The following is a 19745-nucleotide window of genomic DNA, read 5'->3' as shown; positions in this document are numbered from 1 at the left end:
GGCGGGACTCTGCGGAAAGAACCAATGGCATGAGGCGGGGTGGGTGGGCGTGGTTACAAGGCTAGACCTCCAAAACTAAAGCAGTGGAAGAGAGGAGATGGGCGGGGCCGTTGACGACGGGGGAGTGTGCTAATTTGAATAGGGGCGGGGTATGACGGGTTAAGCTCCTGAGTGGGCGTGTTTATAGTAGAACGTGGGGAGTTGTCTCCGCCCAGTTTTGCGGAGCTGCTGGCAGCGTGTTTCCTGCTACCCGAAGGCGACAGTTCTGGTGGGACTACAAGGCTCAGCATGCCCGGAATACCCACCTCATTATTCAAAGTTTGACTCATACACAGTGGGGTAGATGATTGCAAGATGTCTGTAATCCTGCCAGGTACTGGAGAGATTGCTCTGATTTAAAAAAAATTTTTTTTTTTTGTAAAAATGAGAATTTAAGATTTTTTTATTCAACTTTTCTAAACCCTTTTCCTCCCCTTTTTTCATGTCCAGGTGGGGTCCTTGCACTGCCTTCCTCTGATCGCTCATATAATGCGCTGTAATACTTCTATCAAAGAGACAGGCTTCAGTACCTGGAGGCCAGTGGGGGGGGGGGGGGGGGGGATTCAGCATTGACTGCGGCATCTATGGGGTTAAATGGCTGGGATCCCACTTAGCTCCGATCCTGGCCATTGTATAATGCAGCTCATGCTGTGACGTACTATGACGGCGCAGAGAACTCGCTAGGACCGCGAGTATTTACGCAGGGTCGGCCGTATATGCCCAATGTGGATGTAGCCGCGAGGGCGCAGACTGCGCGACTCCGTAATCATCACAACCTGCAGAAGCCACCGCCTTTATTGTGTTACATGATTAAAACGGAATTTGGAAAAACTGTGGCGAAACTGGAGAGGAGACGAAAAAGGGACAATATCAAATAAAAAGGAAGTGTATGCAGCGTCCTCAGGGATGCCCAAGCTGCGGCCGACTCCAGCTGCTGCCAAACTACAATTCCCAGCATGCCCGGACAGCCTACAGCTATTAGGGCATGCTGGGAGTTGTAGTTTTGCAACAGCTGGAGGGCCGCAGGTTGAGCATCCCTATATAAAGAAGAGGATATGGCGACAGGGATCAGCAGCCTCCAGCTGTTCTGAAACTACAACTCCCAGAATCCTCCTTTCACTTCTATGGGAGTTAGAAGAACAGTCAAGTAAGTGTGCATGCTGGGAGTTGTAGTTGATCAGCAGCTGCCAAAGGTTGCTGATCCCTGATATACGGTATAGCCCTACCACACTGCAAAGGGAAAATATATAGAAAGCAAAAAAATCAGGTTTCCCATGGTGTGTCCCAGCGATGGCGCCCATCACAGCACGTGTTTCGGTGTTGCGCCGCGCATTCGTCAGTAGGTTACATCCCCCGTCTTACACCAGATGTGACTCCAATGTGTGCAACCCCCCCTTCAATTATACACATGAAGCCATTACCATCCTCATAGGGAGGAGACCGATGCCAATTATCATATCAGGACTGAGGCCTCTCGCATGCGACCGTATCCCCTCCGAGACATACGGTCCGCGAGCGGTGCTGATTGTGCGCACGGGAGTGTACGCAGCATCATAGGTTACAATGATGCTGTGCACATCGGGCCGCCCGCGGGGCTATTGTAAGATCATATGAGTGCGGGACAATAGTCCCGCGGGCGGCCCGACGTGCACAGCATCATTGTAATCTATGATGCTGCGTACACTCCCGTGCGCACAATCAGCACCGCTCGCGGACCGTATGTCTCGGAGGGCTGCAAAAAATGTTATCACCTATTCTTATCTAGCAACATAGTGTGAAACATGCAGATGTAGCAGAGCTGTGGATGTTACGTCTTCACAGTTTGACCAACATTTATCTAATGTGTATGGGCAGCTTTAATCGTGACACGTCTGTTGTAGTAACTACTTGCATTCCCCAGGTAATGACAATTCTGGAGCCTCTATTTTCATGGCTCTATGTTGTGCCGTTCCTTTATTATTCCTTCTAGAAGTTATGAATAAATGACTTGCAGTCTGCGGTAAAGGACCAGCTGGGTGTTACCAGTCAAGGAAGTGTCCCTGCACAGTCTGACACTGGCAGCACTGATTGGCTGATATCAGATTGTGGACCTTCATTACAGACTGCTGACAATTCAATCATAAACTTCTAGTAGGAATAATAAACAAATGGTTGAACATGGAGTCGTAAGAATAGATCCGTGGCGTACCTTCAATGGAGGCAGATCACACAACTGTTACAGAGCCAGGGGGCACTGAACTCCTTTCTCTTTCCGATGGAAAAACACAGTATTTCCATGTAGCCACCACTAGGTGGAGCTCGGAATGAACAGATTATTGCAGCATGTAGTTCAGTCTGCATTGAGCTCCCCCTAGTGGTGGCTGCAGGCAGTCTGCATTGAGCTCCCCCTAGTGGTGGCTGCAGGCAGTCTGCTTTTTAATAGAAGGGAAGTAGCAGCTTTATCAGTATATTTCTGCCAGTTTTCTGGTGTGAATATATTGAGAAATAGGGTGTTCAGAACAAGCGCCATATTTATTAAGCACCTGTTCATTTTTTATGACAAAGAAGGTGGATAAAGTAAGTGAGGCCAGGTGTGACTTTTTTATTATTTATATTTTTTTAATTAAAATTAATTAGAAATCCGGGGTGTTGCGCTTTGCATTTTGCATTGGATGGGAGTGACTGACGCATAATAATAAGGTTTGATCTGGGGCCCCTATGAGACTCTGTCACTGATAAAAACGTCCTATAAAACCGCCATCGCACCTCCACGATAACGCAAGCTTAGCTGTCACACTAAACGAATGAGTTTGTCACCCAGCGTTCCCAGGCGACTAAGCGGTTAATCTTGCTGGTTTATCTGATGATCTTTTCTGTACTGGTCACACATTAGGTAGATTTTCCGCACAGGAGCCTAGAAAAGCTGGATACCCCCCACCACCACCGCCGCGACCATATTGATTGTCATCACCTTTCCTAGAAACGACTAAAGAGCGGGGGATGGGCATTATTCCACTAGTACCTGATTGCTAGGAACAATGCCGGCGCTGTCTCCTTTACACTCGTTATGAATAAGCTTCATTATTCTTATTTCTCGTACCAGAAAATCTGCTAAGGACTTATACAAGTTGACAAGATGCCACTTCCTTGTACGTCAACGGCCGCGGTCATGGCGGAGGGACTTTGTGTGCACGGTCATGGCATAAGATCAGACAAAGCTCAGAAACATATATCTTAGCCAGAAGTGAAAGTTGAGTATAGCTTTAGATAATGTTGCAGGGCCCTTTAAATATAATTAACCCCTTCCTGTGCTCAACATAGCCCTCTTCTATTATCAGATAAGGATTTCCTGTTACAAAGTTCTGTGTGGGAGGGGGGGGGGGGGGGGGAGGCTATCCATTCTAGACTATGACATCCTAATATCAGAACCTCTCTTAGCAGGAGTAATCTCATCTATACATTTCCCAGTATTCTCCCAGTCTGTGTCCATAAGCGGTATACAGGCTGCCACAAGTAGCAGCCTGCATTCTGCTGACAGATTTTTCAGGACTGATGGGGGAACTTCCATGCAGTGCAGAGAGGGCAGGTTTTAGATCAGGAGGGGATTCTGCTCATATATAACTGGATTTTAAGAAATGGCTACTGATGCAGTTCCCTCTACTGGGATTCCGGATTTGTATTACGCCCCAGTATATGACGGCGGCACAGCTAAACCCCAGTGACCCATCTGCTCTCTGATGAACGAGGTTAGAAGCTCTAGCCCTAATTAAGATAATGGATGGACAGACACCAGCAGGTGGTCAGGGGTTCATAGCACGTTTGGCAGGGATTAACAACATTACCAGATTATCCACTTGATAAAAGAGGTTGTAAACACAAAAAATTGACCAGCCCCCCCCCCCCCCCCCTTGTATGTATTATGCAAGTAACCTGTCTAATTTTAGGTTTATTTTCACCAGTACTCAAAGTGTTTTTCTGCAGCAGCCATAGGAACATATCTGTGTCCTAGCACTGAATGTACCAGCTCCCACTGCCTCTCTCAAAGCAGGAAATCCGAGCAATTTATGAACCATAAATCAGCACCAGCATTGCATGTAGCCATTCAGCTGCATTTCATTTTCTGATAATAAAAAAAAGCCATACACTGGTCACCAAAGTCTGCATCTGTTTACTGCTCCAATATGTCTAAAATGCAAAAATTAAATTACCAAATTTTACAGTGCAAAATCCTCTCCTATGCAGAGCTATGTGTCTCCATGGTTACAGACTGCAAACAAATGATGTGTAGTCAGATCCTGCTAATCTGGTTTACACACCCTTTAATATAGCAAGGCCCCTTTCACACGAGCGTGACGGATTAGGTCCGGATGCGTTCAGGGTGCGTTCAGTTAAACTCGCACCGTTTTGCAAGCAAGTTCAGTCAGTTTTGTCTGCGATTGCGTTCGGTTGCTCAGTTTTTTCTGCGCGAGTGCAATGCGCTTTGACGCGTTTTTCCCCCGCGTGATAAAAAACGAAAGGTTTGCAAACAACATCTCTTAGCAACCATCAGTGAAAAACGCACTTGCTTCCGGATGCGATGCGTTTTTCACTGAAGCCCCATTCACTTCTTTGGGGCCAGGGCTGCGTGAAAAACGCAGATTATATTAAAGGCTGCGTTTTTCACGCAACGCAGAACTGATGCGTGAAAAAAATACGCTCATGTACACAGACCCATTGAAATGAATGGGTCAGCAAACATCCTGTAATTTATGACTGTACAGATAGGTAAAAAACTAGGCTCATTATATGAACGTCGTTGCACTGCAATAAATGTGAAAAATAAGGAAGTGCACAGCAATCATAGTAATAAAACATGACAGCAATCGCTATAACTATCCACATAATACACCTACAAGTTCATACTACACTCCTGTGATGGCAGCCAAAGTGCCTTAAAGGGGCTGTACAGAATTTTACTATTGATGGCTTATTCTTTTCGTTGGGGGTTTGACACCCTACACCCCTTCTGGTCAGCTGTTTTTGGGCAGCCCAAGTTCTGGAAGTTGGCACCAAAACTACACAATGGACAGAGCTGTGTAATTCTGGTGCTGGAGATACCGCAGAGCAGCTGATTAGTGCGGGTGCGGGGTGTCAGACCTCCGATGATCAGCTATTGATGGCCTATTTGTACTTGGCTATCACTGGCGTTCCCATAGAGAATGAATGGAGCTGCAGTGTGCATGCATGACCTGCCGCTCCATCAAAACAGGGGAACAGGACACCCGTTCTCATGGGGGTCCCAGTGGTTGGACCCCCAGCAATCAGCTAGTTATTCCCTATCCTGTGTAAAAGGGATAACTTAAAAACTTGGCATAACCCCTTTATATGCTCCATCACAATGACTCCATTAAAGCGCCCAAAAATCCCCAGGCCCCTCGTACTGGTTATACATACCCCGCTCCCCGGCACCCGCATCACTTCTGAAGCCCGCACGGACGGCGCTGCATCTCCTTGTCGCCTGGATCAAAACATCTGGCAACGGGGGTGGGGGTTGTTTCAGCCAATAGCAGGCCGCCATGAGAACGAGCCTCCCTAGCATCGCGGGTGACGCAGAGGCAACTGTGCGGGCATCAGAAGCGACAACGGGTGCTGGGGAGCGGAGTAAGTATAACCAGTATGAGGGGCATTTTGGGGGGCACAATAAGAGCGGGGTGCCCTCTGTAAACAGAGCCAGTAAAGTGCTTTACTTCAAACAGTCATACAATTAGAGTAGAAAATTCTGGCTGCCTGGAGCCACCACTAGAGGGAGCTAATGCCACAGATTGAAGTCAATAGTCAATATCAATACATATACACTAAGGGCCCCCTAGTGGAGGCTGCCAACACAATTTTGTAGAAAGGTACCAGACATTAAAGGGACACTGTCACCTGGATTATACTTACTGAGCTAATAACATCACCACATCAGTCTCCAGGATTTACATAAAATATACTAGTATTACTGCCCTGTGTCTTTTATTTTGTCTATAAAATCGGTTCTATTAATATACAAAGTACCTCAATAAGGAGCCCAAGGGGACGTGCCTCCGGCAGTTGGAGCCCAGCCGCGCCCATTACTTCGGAGACCAGCACCGCCCCACTGCTAATTTATTCACTCCTCTTCGCCGACGTAATGTTTGCGCAGCGCCCGTAATCCCGCGCATGCGCCCTGGATACGCGTGTCAGCGCCCGCGCGGCGTCCTGGCATTGGCCTCACAGAAGTCATTGCGCCTGCGCCAGCTTTGCTCGACCCGGAAAAGGAAGAGCGGAACGGCTCGACTTGCCGGAGGAGCAGGAGCGACGAAGCTGGCGCATGCGCAATGACTTCTGTGAGGCCGATGCCAGGACACCACGCGGGCGCATGCGCAGGATTACGGGCGCTGCACAAACATTACGTCAGCCAAAAGGAGTGAATAAATTAGCAGTGGGGCAGTGCTGGGCTCCGAAGTAATGGGCGCGGCTGGGCTCCAACTGCCGGAGGGACGTCCCCTTGGGCTCCTTATTGAGGTACTTTAATAAAACCAATTTTTATAGCCAAAATAAAAGACACAGGGCAGTAATACCAGTATATTTTAATGTAAATCGTGGTGAGTAAAATCCAGGTGACAGTGTCCCTTTAAGCTCCTTGGGAGACCATGCAAGACCAGATATTTCAGCCTAATGCAGTCACTTGTCAAGAATCAGATGGTCTGTTGGAATAGAATGAGATTTTTTTCTGATTAAATTGGTCCTATATTATTAGCATATAGGCTACAGAGGATGACATTGGGGTAGGGGTATGTTTTTCTGATAATCCAGCACCTATTAGATCAAAGCCGGACTAAAGGAATTTTACAAGCATGAACCAATGAGCAGGTTCAACTATGCACATCTCAATGAATAGATATCGGAAGGTCAGGGGTGCGAACTCCGCTGTAATCTGATTGGGTGTGATACAGTTTCCTCTCCTCCATGATACAATGTGATTTATTCTGCACTTTCTATAGTTCCTGTCGGGATACTGATAACTGGGCTTGCACTGAGATGTACTGAGATGGATAAGGATTTCTGGACTTGCTCCTCATTGGATTCATTCTTGCAACTGCTCACTCCCACCGGCTCAGTTACTGGAGGATTCTGACCGATTTCACTAGATGACTCTACAGTCCCACCACTGTCCATTTTGCTTACTTCATGAGAACCTTCTATGGACAATTCACCTCCCAAACGCGCTTCTATAGGATTGACTCCAACTGGAGAAGATACAGGTCTCCGCTTTCTACTCTCTAATACCACGGACTTTGCGGTAAACATCACCGGCTTCACCCGGAATGTAGCCATCGACAAGTCCTTCACTAGGTCAGGAGAGGCTGTAGTACTTAATGTCGTCTTCTGTAGAAGCTCTGGTGCACCCTCGGGGGGTGATAATGGTTTTGAAATGGAAATGTAGCTCCAGTTCTGCATTTCCCTTACGCTGTCGGATCTTGGAACCGATGAACTGGAGGTTCTTGCACTGCTTGGACAAAATGACCTTGACACATGGCGTGACCTTCCATGGAGAGATGGACCATGCTCCACTGCAATCACAGGGTTCATTCCATTTATGATTGGTCCAACACCACGTTCCTCATTAGTAGGAGGTACATGTATTGATTTAGCCTCCTGTATGAAATTCTTTCTATTTCCAGGACTATTAACCTGTTTATTTTTGGCAGTATCCCCATCCTTGCCCATTTCCACCCTTTGCTTTGTTCCGTCAGTTGATAGGTAATGTAGTATGACCTTGATGTTATCAGATGATGGCGGTTTGTTGGCTTTGCTCTTCTGTAGTATGCCATTTTGCAACCCAAGTTGTCCACAGTCTGTGACATAATCCATTTTGTTTTGCAGGAGACGACCCATTGGAGAGAAGCGTTGGCTCATTGGTCTTTGGGAACTTGAGAAATAGCAGGGCCTTGTCATCAGGTTCCTCTGGAAGTCGGACAAGTTGTTAATGGGAGTGTTGTAAAAGATTGGGTGAGTTTCACTTACAGTCTGCAAAGAAGAACACTCATTTTAATATTATGCCGTTTTTAGTCACATATGAATGTGGATTTGTCACTCTCCTATATGAGGGCAGCATAGATACAAGGGGGAGGCTGAGCTCTGGGATATGTATAATTTTATAGGATTGATTCCAAAGTTTCAGGTAAAGTTGCTGCCAGGATTTATAGATGAAGCCTGTGAGATCTGCTTCCCCGTCCACTGTGAGTCCTGCTTCCCCTGTCCAGTCATAGATGAAGCCTGTGAGTCCTGCTTCCCCATCCACTCATAGAGAAATTATGTGAGTCCTGCTTCCCCCGTCCAGTCATAGATGAAGCCTGTGAGTCCTGCTTCCCCCGTCCAGTCATAGATGAAGCCTGTGAGATCTGCTTCCCCGTCCACTCATGGATGACGCCTGTGAGTCCTGCTTCCCCTGTCCAGTCATAGATGAAGCCTGTGAGTCCTGCTTCCCCTGTCCAGTCATAGATGAAGCCTGACTCCTGCTTCCCCGTCCAGTCATAGATGAAGCCTGTGAGTCCTGCTTCCTCGTCCAGTCATAGATGAAGCCTGTGAGTCCTGCTTCCCCTGTCCAGTCATGGATGAAGCCTGTGAGTCCTGCTTCCCCATCCACTTATAGAGAAAGCCTGTGAGTCCTGCATCCCCTGTCCAGTCATAGATGAAGCCTGTGAGTCCTGCTTCCCCGTCCAGTCATAGATGAAGCCTGTGAGTCCTGCTTCCCCTGTCCAGTCATAGATGAAGCCTGTGAGTCCTGCTTCCCCCGTCCACTAATAGAGAAATTATGTAAGTCCTGCTTCCCCTGTCCAGTAATAGATGAAGCCTGTGAGTCCTGCTTCCCCTGTCCAGTCATAGATGAAGCCTGTGAGTCCTGCTTCCCACGTCCACTAATAGAGAAATTATGTAAGTCCTGCATCCCCTGTCCAGTCATAGATGAAGCCTGTGAGTCCTGCTTCTCATGCCCAGTCAAAAAAGGACTGTGACTCTTGCTTTCCTCATCTACTCGTAGAAAAAGCCTGTGAGTCCTGTGTCCCCTGTCCACTTAGAGAAAGCCTGTGAGTCCTCCTTCCCCTGTCTATTCATAGATAAAGCCTGTGAGTCTGTGACTGACAGCTTATCTTATATGTGTATAATATACAGGGAATATACAGGGAGAGCAGTCAGTCTTTGTCTGTGGATGAGGGTAGCAGGACTCACAAGATTTCTCTAAGAGTCCTGGCACCATTTGCACTATTAACCATAGAAAACAATATATTCCCGGGCTCAGCCTCTCCCCCGCTATACTATGCTGCCATTACATAAGAGACCTGACAGAGCCACATAATACCTCCAGATTCTGTAGGCTGTCAGGGAATGGTGAGAGTTGTAGTTCAGGAGAGCCCCAGGTTACAGACGAGGAGTCGGTATTGGTAAGAGATGTGACAGTCTTACCTGAACGTGTCCACTAATTGTCTTCTGTCTCACAGTTATAATTTTAATGTCAGATTTCTTCATTTCATCCTCTATGCACAAGGAGACTGCAGCTGCTTTCTGGGTATTTTCCCTGTTTGCAGAGAAAAAAATGTATAAAAGTGTAGCAGAGAAGAGGGTCATCGGTCACCTGCAGCTCAGGGGCATGTCAGCACTGAGGCCGGTGAATGGCTGCAGAGGTCCATGTGACCACAGCCGGGACATCATCACTTACAATCTGCCGGGATGGGAGTCTAGACACCAGAATAGAGCCATAAAAAAGCTTGAAAAAGTTAATGTTTTTTCCCCACAGTTTCCGGGACTAACTCCGGCTGGACATCCCCTTTAAGGGTATGTTCACATGGGGCAGATACGCTGCAGATTTTCTGACCATTTATAGTGCGGCGTTTCACCATGGATTTCATTACGGTTTCTGACGTTCACTTTACGTCCTGTCTGGATACACCCTAAAAGAGTTTTCTGGTTTCACGGTAAAATATATAGAACGTAACCATAGGATAATGAATATTTTGTATATCAACACCTCGCCATTTTCAAGATCTCTGCTTGCTGTCAGTGAATGGGAGCATTCTTGACATCCAAAAGCTGAAGACCGGTCCTGACCTTGTCTTACATGCACAGGTGAATTTATCACAAGAGAAGGAGCTCTGATACACTGTAACAAACCTGGACATGATCGGGATGTAAATAAGAATGTTCCTATTTACTGACAGCAAGATGTTTTCTAACCAAAATGTGATTGTGAAGTAAAATGGGAAAGGATAGGACCATGTGGAATTTTTTTTACATTTTCTTAGTGAGCAGTCTGCCCCCTTCTGGTGGTTCCTGGAATGTGTTATGCTATTTTTGGGATATTCTAAACGTTTAACCAATATTAATATGAATAATAATAATTAACACAATTGCAGTTTTTACCTGGAGGGATGACTGTGGTCTGTGAAGTTTTCTGCTCTGCTGCATCCAATTATATCTGGTGACAATGACGTCCTTTCCGGCCCTGATTTTTCCCCTACAATGCAAAAAATTCATGGTTGAGATATGAAGAATGTTCCATACTTAATATTTAAAATGTTGATATCAATGGATAAGCCGGGTCAGATCCAAGTTGGTGAAAGCCCCTGGGTTAGGGCTCATTTACATGGCCCAATACTCGTGGCAATATCATTGCTTGCTTATTAAAGCTGCATTTACAAGTAGCAATCATCCCCTCAGTATAGGGATGAACAATCTCTGCTATGATCATATAGATTCATTGTTTGTATACAGGGCGATCTGCGGTCCGCAAAAGATAATGTTATGCGCTGTTAAAAAATGAATAATAGTGCCCATGTAATACCATACCTCCATTCAGTGCTCAGATAATAGTGCTATACAGTGCCCATGTAATACCATACCTCCATTCAGTGCCCAGATAATAGTGCTATACAGTGCCCATGTAATACCATACCTTCATTCAGTGCTCAGATAATAGTGCTATACAGTGCCCATGTAATACCATACCTCCATTCAGTGCTCAGATAATAGTGCTATACAGTGCCCATGTAATACCATACCTCCATTCAGTGCTCAAATAATGGTTATACAGTGCCCATATAATACTGTTATTCAGTGCCCACATACTAGTGCTATACAGTGCCCATGTAATACCATACCTCCATTCAGTGCCCTCATATTAGTGCTATACAGTGCCCATGTAATACCATACCGCCATTCAGTGCCCACATACTAGTGCTATACAGTGCCCATGTAATACAAAGCCTCCATTCAGTGCCCTCATATTAGTGCTATACAGGGCCCATGTAATACTATACCACAATTCAGTGCCCACATACTAGTGCTATACAGGGTCCATGTAATACAATACTTCCATTCAGTGCCCACCTTAATAGTGCTATACAGTACCCATATAATGCTACCACTCAGTGCCACATAAAAGAGCCATATAATGTCTACATAGTAATACCCCTAGTAACACGACAGCCATTACCGTCATATAAATATGACTTCATCTATCAGGGAGAAAGCTTAGAGAAGGTTGCTTGACGTGAGGATAAAGCCGTAGCGACCATATGGTGGAGGCCGCAGGGTAATCGCCCCTTTTCTCCGCTATACCTATGAACATGCATTAGTCCTTACCAGCATACGTTTCGATAGTGCCGGCTTATTCTGTATTCCTGCCGTGATAATAACCAACCTGTGGTCCCGGAATCTTGCATTTCTTCCCTAGGAGATCCCACTAATGGCGCCCCTAAGCTGGACAGGACAGGACCGGTACGCTCCATGTGACAGAGAGTGCCCAGGTCCATGATAGATTCCACCTAATGGGGAAACCACATTATAAATATCGGCAACAAACCGATCAAAAAGTAACAGACAATATTGATGATGAAGAATCGGTGATTATAGGTGACGGACCTCGCTTCTCCAAGATCTCCTGCGGTCTGCGGAGACGCATCTCGGCCTTGCACCTTTCTTCACTTCTCTCCCTATGATTGGGAAACAGCACATCGTATTACTGGTGCATAATTACAGGGATTTTCCATCATTATCTACACAATCCATTAGTCCAGAAATTCTGATAGTCCGGCGATAGTCCAGATAATCTGCAATATCGCAGGGCTAAAGCTGTCTATAGACATACAGTGACTAAACATCATCTTCTGAGACTTCCTTGAATACAGCAGCTGCCAAGTATCTGTGGCACCGCTTATCTTAAAGGGGTTCTCCCATGACTAATGTAAAAAATGAAAATCATTCATCCTATAGTCCACGACAATCTCTTTCTAAGAAACTTAGAACCAGCCCTGTACCTCACATGGATCCAGAGATCTCCTCATTCATTGCTCTGCTAGATTTATATCAAGCTGCCAGCTCAGAGGGCGTGTCTTGTCTGCTGCAGCTCAGGGGGCGTGTCTCAGCTCTCCCTATCACAGCTCAGGAGGCGTGTCTCAGCTCTCCCCATCACAGCTCAGGGGGCGTGTCTCAGCTCTCCCTATCACAGCTCAGGGGGCAGTTGAAGGATGAAACTGAGCATGTGCGGCCATCTCAGTGGGCCGGACAAAGAAATAAGAAAAAAAAAAAACAGTAGGTGGCGCTATAAAGGTGCATTTTATTGAATAACTCAGTGGCTATGCTAAATTTTTAATTACATGCAATTACAAACGTATTCAGATCCAGGTTCTGGTTTGAAAACTAGAATATTTTTCATGGGACAAACCCTTTAAGCAAAACAATAAGATTTGGGAGGGAAAATCCAGCATGTCTGATCCAAGTCTACCCCCAACATGAGGGGCATTATATATCTAACGCTGGCCATAGACATTACGATGTCCGCAGATTCTGCCAGCATCGGAGGAGCCTTTATCCTGTTTGGGGGCATTGGAGCTTATAGCTGGTGGGTTTCAGAATACCTACCATAGAAGCAGACCACATCACTGTTATGGGGCCCCTGGGGAGAGGGGGCCCGGCTATAAACTGTTACCTCTTTACATGGTCAAAATACAGTTGTAAATACCAGCAACTGCCACCAGGGGGAACTGAAGGGTCAGTGGATGCTGTATAAATCCATTTGCAGTGAGCGCTCCCTAGTGGCAGCTCCATGGAACAATATTGAAGGAAGCAGGGGGATTTAAAGGGAGTCTGTCACCAAGTTTTGGGCTATAGAGCTGCGGACATGCACGGCTAGATCGGCGCTAGCATGTCCGCAATATATCTGTCCTATAGGGCTGTGTGCTTTTAATTTCTTTAAAAAAGGATTTTATAGATATGTAAATGAGTCTTGTATGTGTCCAAGGGGCTGCACTAACCTTCCTGGTGCCCAGCCGTGCCCGCCTGTGAAGGAGCCCAGCACCGCCTATGTCCTCCGAATCTCCTCCTTTCATCAACTATAGATTGCCGTAATCTCGAGCTCGCGCATGCGCAGTGCCGGTATAGTGTTCTTTCCCTGTGCTGGCATCAGCCTAAGGCTATGCACCAGGGTGATGATCATATGAATTACCATTCAGAATAGTCCTATTATATGGGCTATTATGCTGTAAATCACCCCGGTGCATATTACTGGCCTACTTGACATGTTTTCCATCTTCTGGCGGGTAGCAGCGGCACCGGCCAGTGGATTGTGGCATCCGGTTTCCTGCTGACTCTTCATACCTTTTTCTTGCTATCTTGAATATTTTATAAATCATGATATGTTTATTATAATTAAATAAAATATATTTTTTGAATACATAGGGCATTCTTTTGTTGTTTGTTAGGTTGATATTGAGATAATTTGGGCATGGACGAGATTTGGAGCTCTGTATCTGAAAAACAAAGTTCTGATCGCAAAAGAGATGATAAGAAACGAACTAGCGCAAAGTGTTGTAGTTACTATTTAAAGGGATGGCTCCATTTGACCAACCCTTGTTCAGCTACCAGGTTCGTGGGGGAAAGCTGATTGTGGTGGGGTCCTGTGTCTTATCCTCTATGGAAAGTAAGCAATCCCTCTATTATTCCTCAGTGCACAGTGATACTCTGCAGAGCGCAGCATGAAGAACGCACCTTCCCTCTCGTCATCTTGATAAATGCCGTGTCCAGGCGCAGTGAAGGGTCGCAGCAGACGTACTGTCTTTCCCAACTCAGTGTTGTTTGGATATCTGGAGAAAAATACATGGCTCAAGACACAGAAGAATAACATACAAAAGTTCTCTGAGTGCCTCCTTATACTATGGCGGAATCAATCATCCTGTGGTATTGGAGGGCAGGGGCACGCTTAGAGATAGGCATTGTCCAACTTATAACTACCCCTGAAGCTGCAACGCTGGAAATGGCAGCGCAGTAAATGGTCAATATATGTTCTTTTACTATTTTATCACATTTAGGGGATTTTTTGTATCATTCAGACAACCCCCTTTAAATGCTAAACTAATTTTTGCATGCTGCTGCCACTAGGGGGAGCCCCTTTACACACAGATGTATGTATATGCAGACAGCACCCTCTAGTGGAGGCTGGAGAGGTTGACTAGCAGGTTAACATTTTTAGTAAAGTGCTCAGAATAGGAAAAAAATACTTTCCCCAATCCACCGCCACTCCTGTACCGAGCCGCCACTGGTCTTCATTTCATGACTCAGGCTCAACACACAGGAAACAATGATGATAGGTCCAGTTTTACCGACAAATTTGTGGCTGCAGCCAGGTGTATGAACCCAGCCTAACAGAGTCCATTACTAGTAGTAGACACAGGCTAAGGGGTTGTCTGAGTCTTTGATATTGATGGCTAATGGCGGCTGATGTCCCACCTTGAAGACCTCGGTGATGGTGGCGTCTCGCTGTTGGTTCTCTCATCATTTTCCACAATCTCTGTCTCGAAATCCAACGGCAGGGAGATTCTCAGAGACGGTATCCTCTGAAGGTAGCTCAGGCTGCGCCTCTAGGCGAAAAAAAGCAAAATATGATCTACAGCGGCGTAAAGGACGATTCCCCATAAAATATTATCGCAACGGTCCGTCGGAGTAAGAGCCAGTTTTCATGTGTCAGTAGCAGTTGCTGTTTGACACCTAGCTATTTAATATAGCTGTATAGCTGATTCGGGGCGGCTCTTACTGGGAGTAGTCAAAGTGCTGGGTGGGTGACCACTCCCCATGTTCCAGGCCAGGTCTTGGCAGGCTTATAATAAAGAGATCTCTGTGCTGAGGTCTGAAGGCCGTGTGTCAGGCAAGCAGGCCGCCTTAAAGCCTGCAAGTGGACTTTCTGAGGCTGAGCATTCAGCCGGGTGTGAACTGACACCCAGGATACCAGGTGAACTTTAGTTTGTTTTTCTGTGTGTGAACAAGCACCAAGCCTGAAAAGTGACTGTTGTGTTATGTTATGTGTGTGAATAAACACTGAAGAGTGATTTACAACCTGGTCCTTTGCCTCTATACTGCGTCCGCTAACCTGCCTACCTGAGCGAATCCCCACACCGCATTATTGTGTCTGAGCTGCAATACCAGACACAGCCCCTGGACAAGAGTGGCGCTATTTCAGAAGACAGCAGCCAAGTCTCTTTAGTCTCATACAATCCCTTTAAATTAGTAGGCTGACAGGACATACTGGGAGTTGTAGTCTTGGAGGGCCACAGTTTGGAGACCACCCTAACTCACACAGTTTATTTTTACCTTGTTAAATAGAATTATCCCCCTAAACAAGCTTCAAAGGGGCCCGGCTTATTAAAATGTACCCTGAAGTGGGCTGTCCAGTACAGGCTGTTTAAGGCTATGTTCACATCCTGCTTTTTGGAGAATTTTGCTGTGATTTTGCTTCGTAATACGCTGTACGACTGCAACATTTAAATATACCCTCAACTCACCCTGACATGGGGCAATCTCCAGGGGTGCACCTAGCCCTTCTGCTGCCTGAGGCGAAAACTGAAATTTCTTAGCCTAACCCCTTCCCTCCAGCCCTACTGTTAAAGACATACTTGGAAAACATTACATACAGAGCTACAAAATATACAGGGTAATACAGCGCCACATACTGTGCCCACTGTGCTTCCCAATACTATACTGCAGAAATAGAATATCCCCCTTCCGCTGCCCCCATCTTGCCCATACCTGGTGCTGCCTCAGGCAATCACCTCAACTCGCCTCATTGGTGGTGCACCCCTGGCCATCTTATACACTGTGATGTCCTATATATTTACAGCATGCCCCCCCACATTGTGTAATATAGTCCTACAACATCATAAAAACACAGAGTCAGGTTCACAAATCAGTCATTGTGTCTGCGAATGTGACTTGTGGTTAACAGCTCTGCACACAGAAAAGGGGTCACCAACCCGCCCAATTTCTGCAGAATGTGCCCTACATTTCTATGACGACTCTTGCAGGAAAGAAATAGTCAAACCGCGCGGGCATTATTATCAGTAACTGGGGTCAGATCCTGATCGTAATGAAGAATGACAGGAGACGTGAATGGGTTATGTTGTGACATTTATGTCTGTCGGGGGGGATATTCGGCAGTAAGTGAAAAGCCAGTTGTTGAAGAAGGGGTGGAAGCAGGAAAAATGGGGAAGTGTAAGGATCTGCGTGACAACTGGGTCATATCGTCTACAAAACGGTCGGACTCTTGTGGAGTGCTCCTGGTATGTAGAGGTTAGTACCTACCAAAAGTGGTCCAAGAAGGGACAACTGGTCAACTGGCAACCACAAGGCTGATGTGTGGGGTAAAGGCTAGCCCGTCTGGTCCTATCCCAGAGAAGAGCTAGTAGAGCAGAGTGCTGGAAAAGTTCCTTCTGTAAATGACAGAAAGGTCTTTATGTCGCCAGGGACGGACTGGCCATAGACCCTACGGGGAGACTTCCCGCTGGGCCGATGCCCAGGGGGCCACCTGAGCTCTCCTCCCACTGAAATAGGAGGACAGAATGTAACAGCGGGCATTGTCCACCACAGAGGGGCAGCTTCTAGGGGGGTATTTGGTACTACTGGGGCATTATTTTGTGATGCCTTTTGGTATCTGGTTTTGCTAGGGCAGTATATTGTATTCCTGGCCTCACCTGCTTGTGTTGTCTTACCCTCTGTCAGTTTGGACTCGCCTACAACATGGGGCCACTTTTTATTTTTGTCCAGGGCCACTTTGAGTTCCCGGTCCGCCCCCGAGAGACGCAATTTGTTGAAGACTCACCTTTGCATGTTTGGCCAGAATATCCTGTGAATATTTATCCAGAGCATCAAATCCGAGCAGAATCCTCTGAGCCATTAACCTACAGAGCATAAAAATCTGGTGAAACGCCTCAAAAAGATTTCTCACCGCACACGTATTTTCCTCCTTGACGCCATTATTCTGAGTGAAGACAAGATAAGAGTGTACGACGTAATAACTGGGCAGAATTGTCACTCGGTGCTCTAGGAAAGCTGGGTGACGAGCCGCCCTACTGGCCGCCATATTGGTTGTCAGACACAAAATAAAAAAGGTGAATAGAATTTTTTAGAGGACTCTGATAATTCAGAGAAATTTCCCAGCGTGCACTGCTACAGGGCGTCCGATCACTGGGCACCAGACAGCAGTCAATGTATCAGGTCCCATAAAAGGTTTACTGTAGACAATGGTTGCCATGACAACAAGCTGTTTCTTGCTACAAAAAAAACTGCACTGGGATCAATACCAGAAATACATCAATTCCTGCTATGGATTTGCAACCTGTGGATCTCCAGCTGTTGTAGAACTACAACTCCCAGCATGCCTTGGGATATAGTTCTGCAAAAGCTGGAGTGCTACAGGTGGCTTTTCACAACCTGAAAGTTTTCTAAGCTGACCTCTGCACACATTACACCACTGAGATGCTCCCTCCTGCCATCATTACCCCGTGTGCCCGGAGTCCTCTGCTTGGCATTGATGCCCGGGTGCAGCTCTTGTCTCCAGCTCTTGAGCTTTGCAACAAAGTATCACGATCTGTGCGCGTCTTTCTGGTTCCTATGGACACCAGCCGCACTTCCTCTTAGTGTCCACCAGAGGGAGCTCCGCTTACTGATCTGCTCTTTACCAATTAATAACTGAATGGAACTGATTTGCTGAATGTTCCAATTTTGCAGTTTATCTCCAGTTATGACTAGGGGAACTGCAAGTCCCAGAATGCTTTCATGTCAGACATAACTAGCAAGGTGTACCTGGGCAGAACTATGGGCGCTGTTGCACGTTTTAATGCCGTGTAAAAACAATCACTTGTGTCTAATCACATGATCGATGTCGCCATTAAGTCGGTTTTCAAGTGTTGCAGTGGGCGTCGCTAGACTTATCTAGGGCTTGACACATCTCTGGAGCTCTGCAGTTTTCCGTAACACCCCCGAGTGGTGTTGCCACTCCTACACCTTGCTACTGTCCTTAATGGTCTAACATAAAGTCATCTCTGCATTATGTTTCAGGTCCTCTCCATAATGTGCATCTATAATAATGTTTGCAACTATTTATAACATGTAATATACCTGGTTCACCAGCAGGTGGCAGCATTGGGGTTGTCAACTCCTAGGCCGGACAATCCCTTTAAAACAGTTGTCCAGGATCCGCTCTGTGTTGAGTTACCCCCCTAGGTTGGCCGACCTCATACTCACCCAGTCCCTGCAAATCCAGTCCGAACCCTGGCTGCCTTTGTTGAGCTTCATGTCCCAGGCTTGTTGACTTCCAGCTGGGCTGAGGACTTGGTCATGTGTGCCACTGCAGCCAATGACTGACCTCAGCGCAGCAGTGACATGTCCGCAAGCGGCGCGTTACCACTGAGGCCAGTCCTTGGCTGCAGCCCAGCATGTGACCCCACCCGCAGCCCAGCCAGAAGTCAACAAGCCTGGGACAAGAAGAACGTCAAATGAATTCGGAACTGGATCGGCAGGAACCGAGTGAGTATGAATCTCGTGTTAGGTGAATCATGCTAGGTAATCTTACCAACAACTGAGGGGGTCCTGGACAAACCCTTTAAGGGTCCTCATGTCATATCAGTAATGAGTCCTTTTAGAAATAAGAGTTCCCTTCTCCCCATAAAGCAGGGACACAGCTATAGGGCAGGGATCAGCAACCTCCGGCACTCCAGATGTTCTGAAACTACAACTCCCAGAATGCTCCATTCACTTCTGTTGTAGTGGCGAGAACAGCTGAGCATGTGTGCATGCTGGGAGTAGTAGTTTCACAGCAGCTGGAGTGCCGAAGGTTGCCGATCCCTGCTATAGGAGGTGAAGAGGTAGAAGTTGTTACCGGGTCCAAAACCCCCCTCTGCCCCATCTACCCCAGTATTATAGAAGACACTTAACAGGTGGGGACCCAGGATCTTCAAGTTATACCTCTGCCATAATGCCATGCCTACACTGGGCACTTGGGTGGCATTGATCTGGTTTGGCATCTTGCATTCGCAATAATTTTTCTGGTCATTTCGGACTCTCCATCTACAAGAGGCAGCTGTGCCATAATGTCTTCATTCACGGAGACCAGGCGTGCAAGGCTTATGAGCTCAGCTCAGTTCCTCTTCCAGGACCGGTAGCGTTATCTGGAGCACCCGACCATCTGCTAAGGTCACATTCTCAGTATTGAGGTTACCGCTGCATTTGCATCTATGTCCTAGATTCACGATTAAAGACATGGGTAGGCGGGCGCAGAGATGAGCAGATAAAGGGGCTGTCACTTCAGTACTGCAAGATCTGGCACATCTGCACTCGCTCCCGCAGGGTAAGGTAGGTCTGACGGGTACTTCTGGTTTTTGATGGTCATATATCACATTGTATGT

General features: G+C 46.7%; 1 protein-coding gene across 1 annotated transcript; it reads right to left on the bottom strand.

Moving 5' to 3' along the window:
• Nucleotides 1–7002: 7002 nt before the first annotated feature.
• On the bottom strand, nucleotides 7003–17891 carry LOC120979866. Its single transcript, XM_040408825.1, has 9 exons — nucleotides 17841–17891; nucleotides 17162–17240; nucleotides 14800–14930; nucleotides 14062–14156; nucleotides 11938–12008; nucleotides 11717–11840; nucleotides 10438–10531; nucleotides 9484–9595; nucleotides 7003–8049 (listed from the first exon to the last, which is right to left on the bottom strand). The coding sequence occupies exons 2-9, from the start codon at nucleotides 17234–17236 to the stop codon at nucleotides 7003–7005; spliced, it is 1749 nt and encodes a 582-aa protein (XP_040264759.1). The 5' UTR covers nucleotides 17237–17240; nucleotides 17841–17891.
• Nucleotides 17892–19745: the final 1854 nt, after the last annotated feature.

This window comes from Bufo bufo, chromosome 9, assembly GCF_905171765.1.
Source record: "Bufo bufo chromosome 9, aBufBuf1.1, whole genome shotgun sequence".
Classification (NCBI taxonomy): Eukaryota; Metazoa; Chordata; class Amphibia; order Anura; family Bufonidae; genus Bufo; species Bufo bufo.
The sequence above is the reverse complement of the archived record's forward strand: the minus strand, read 5'-3'. Positions and strand labels throughout refer to the sequence as shown.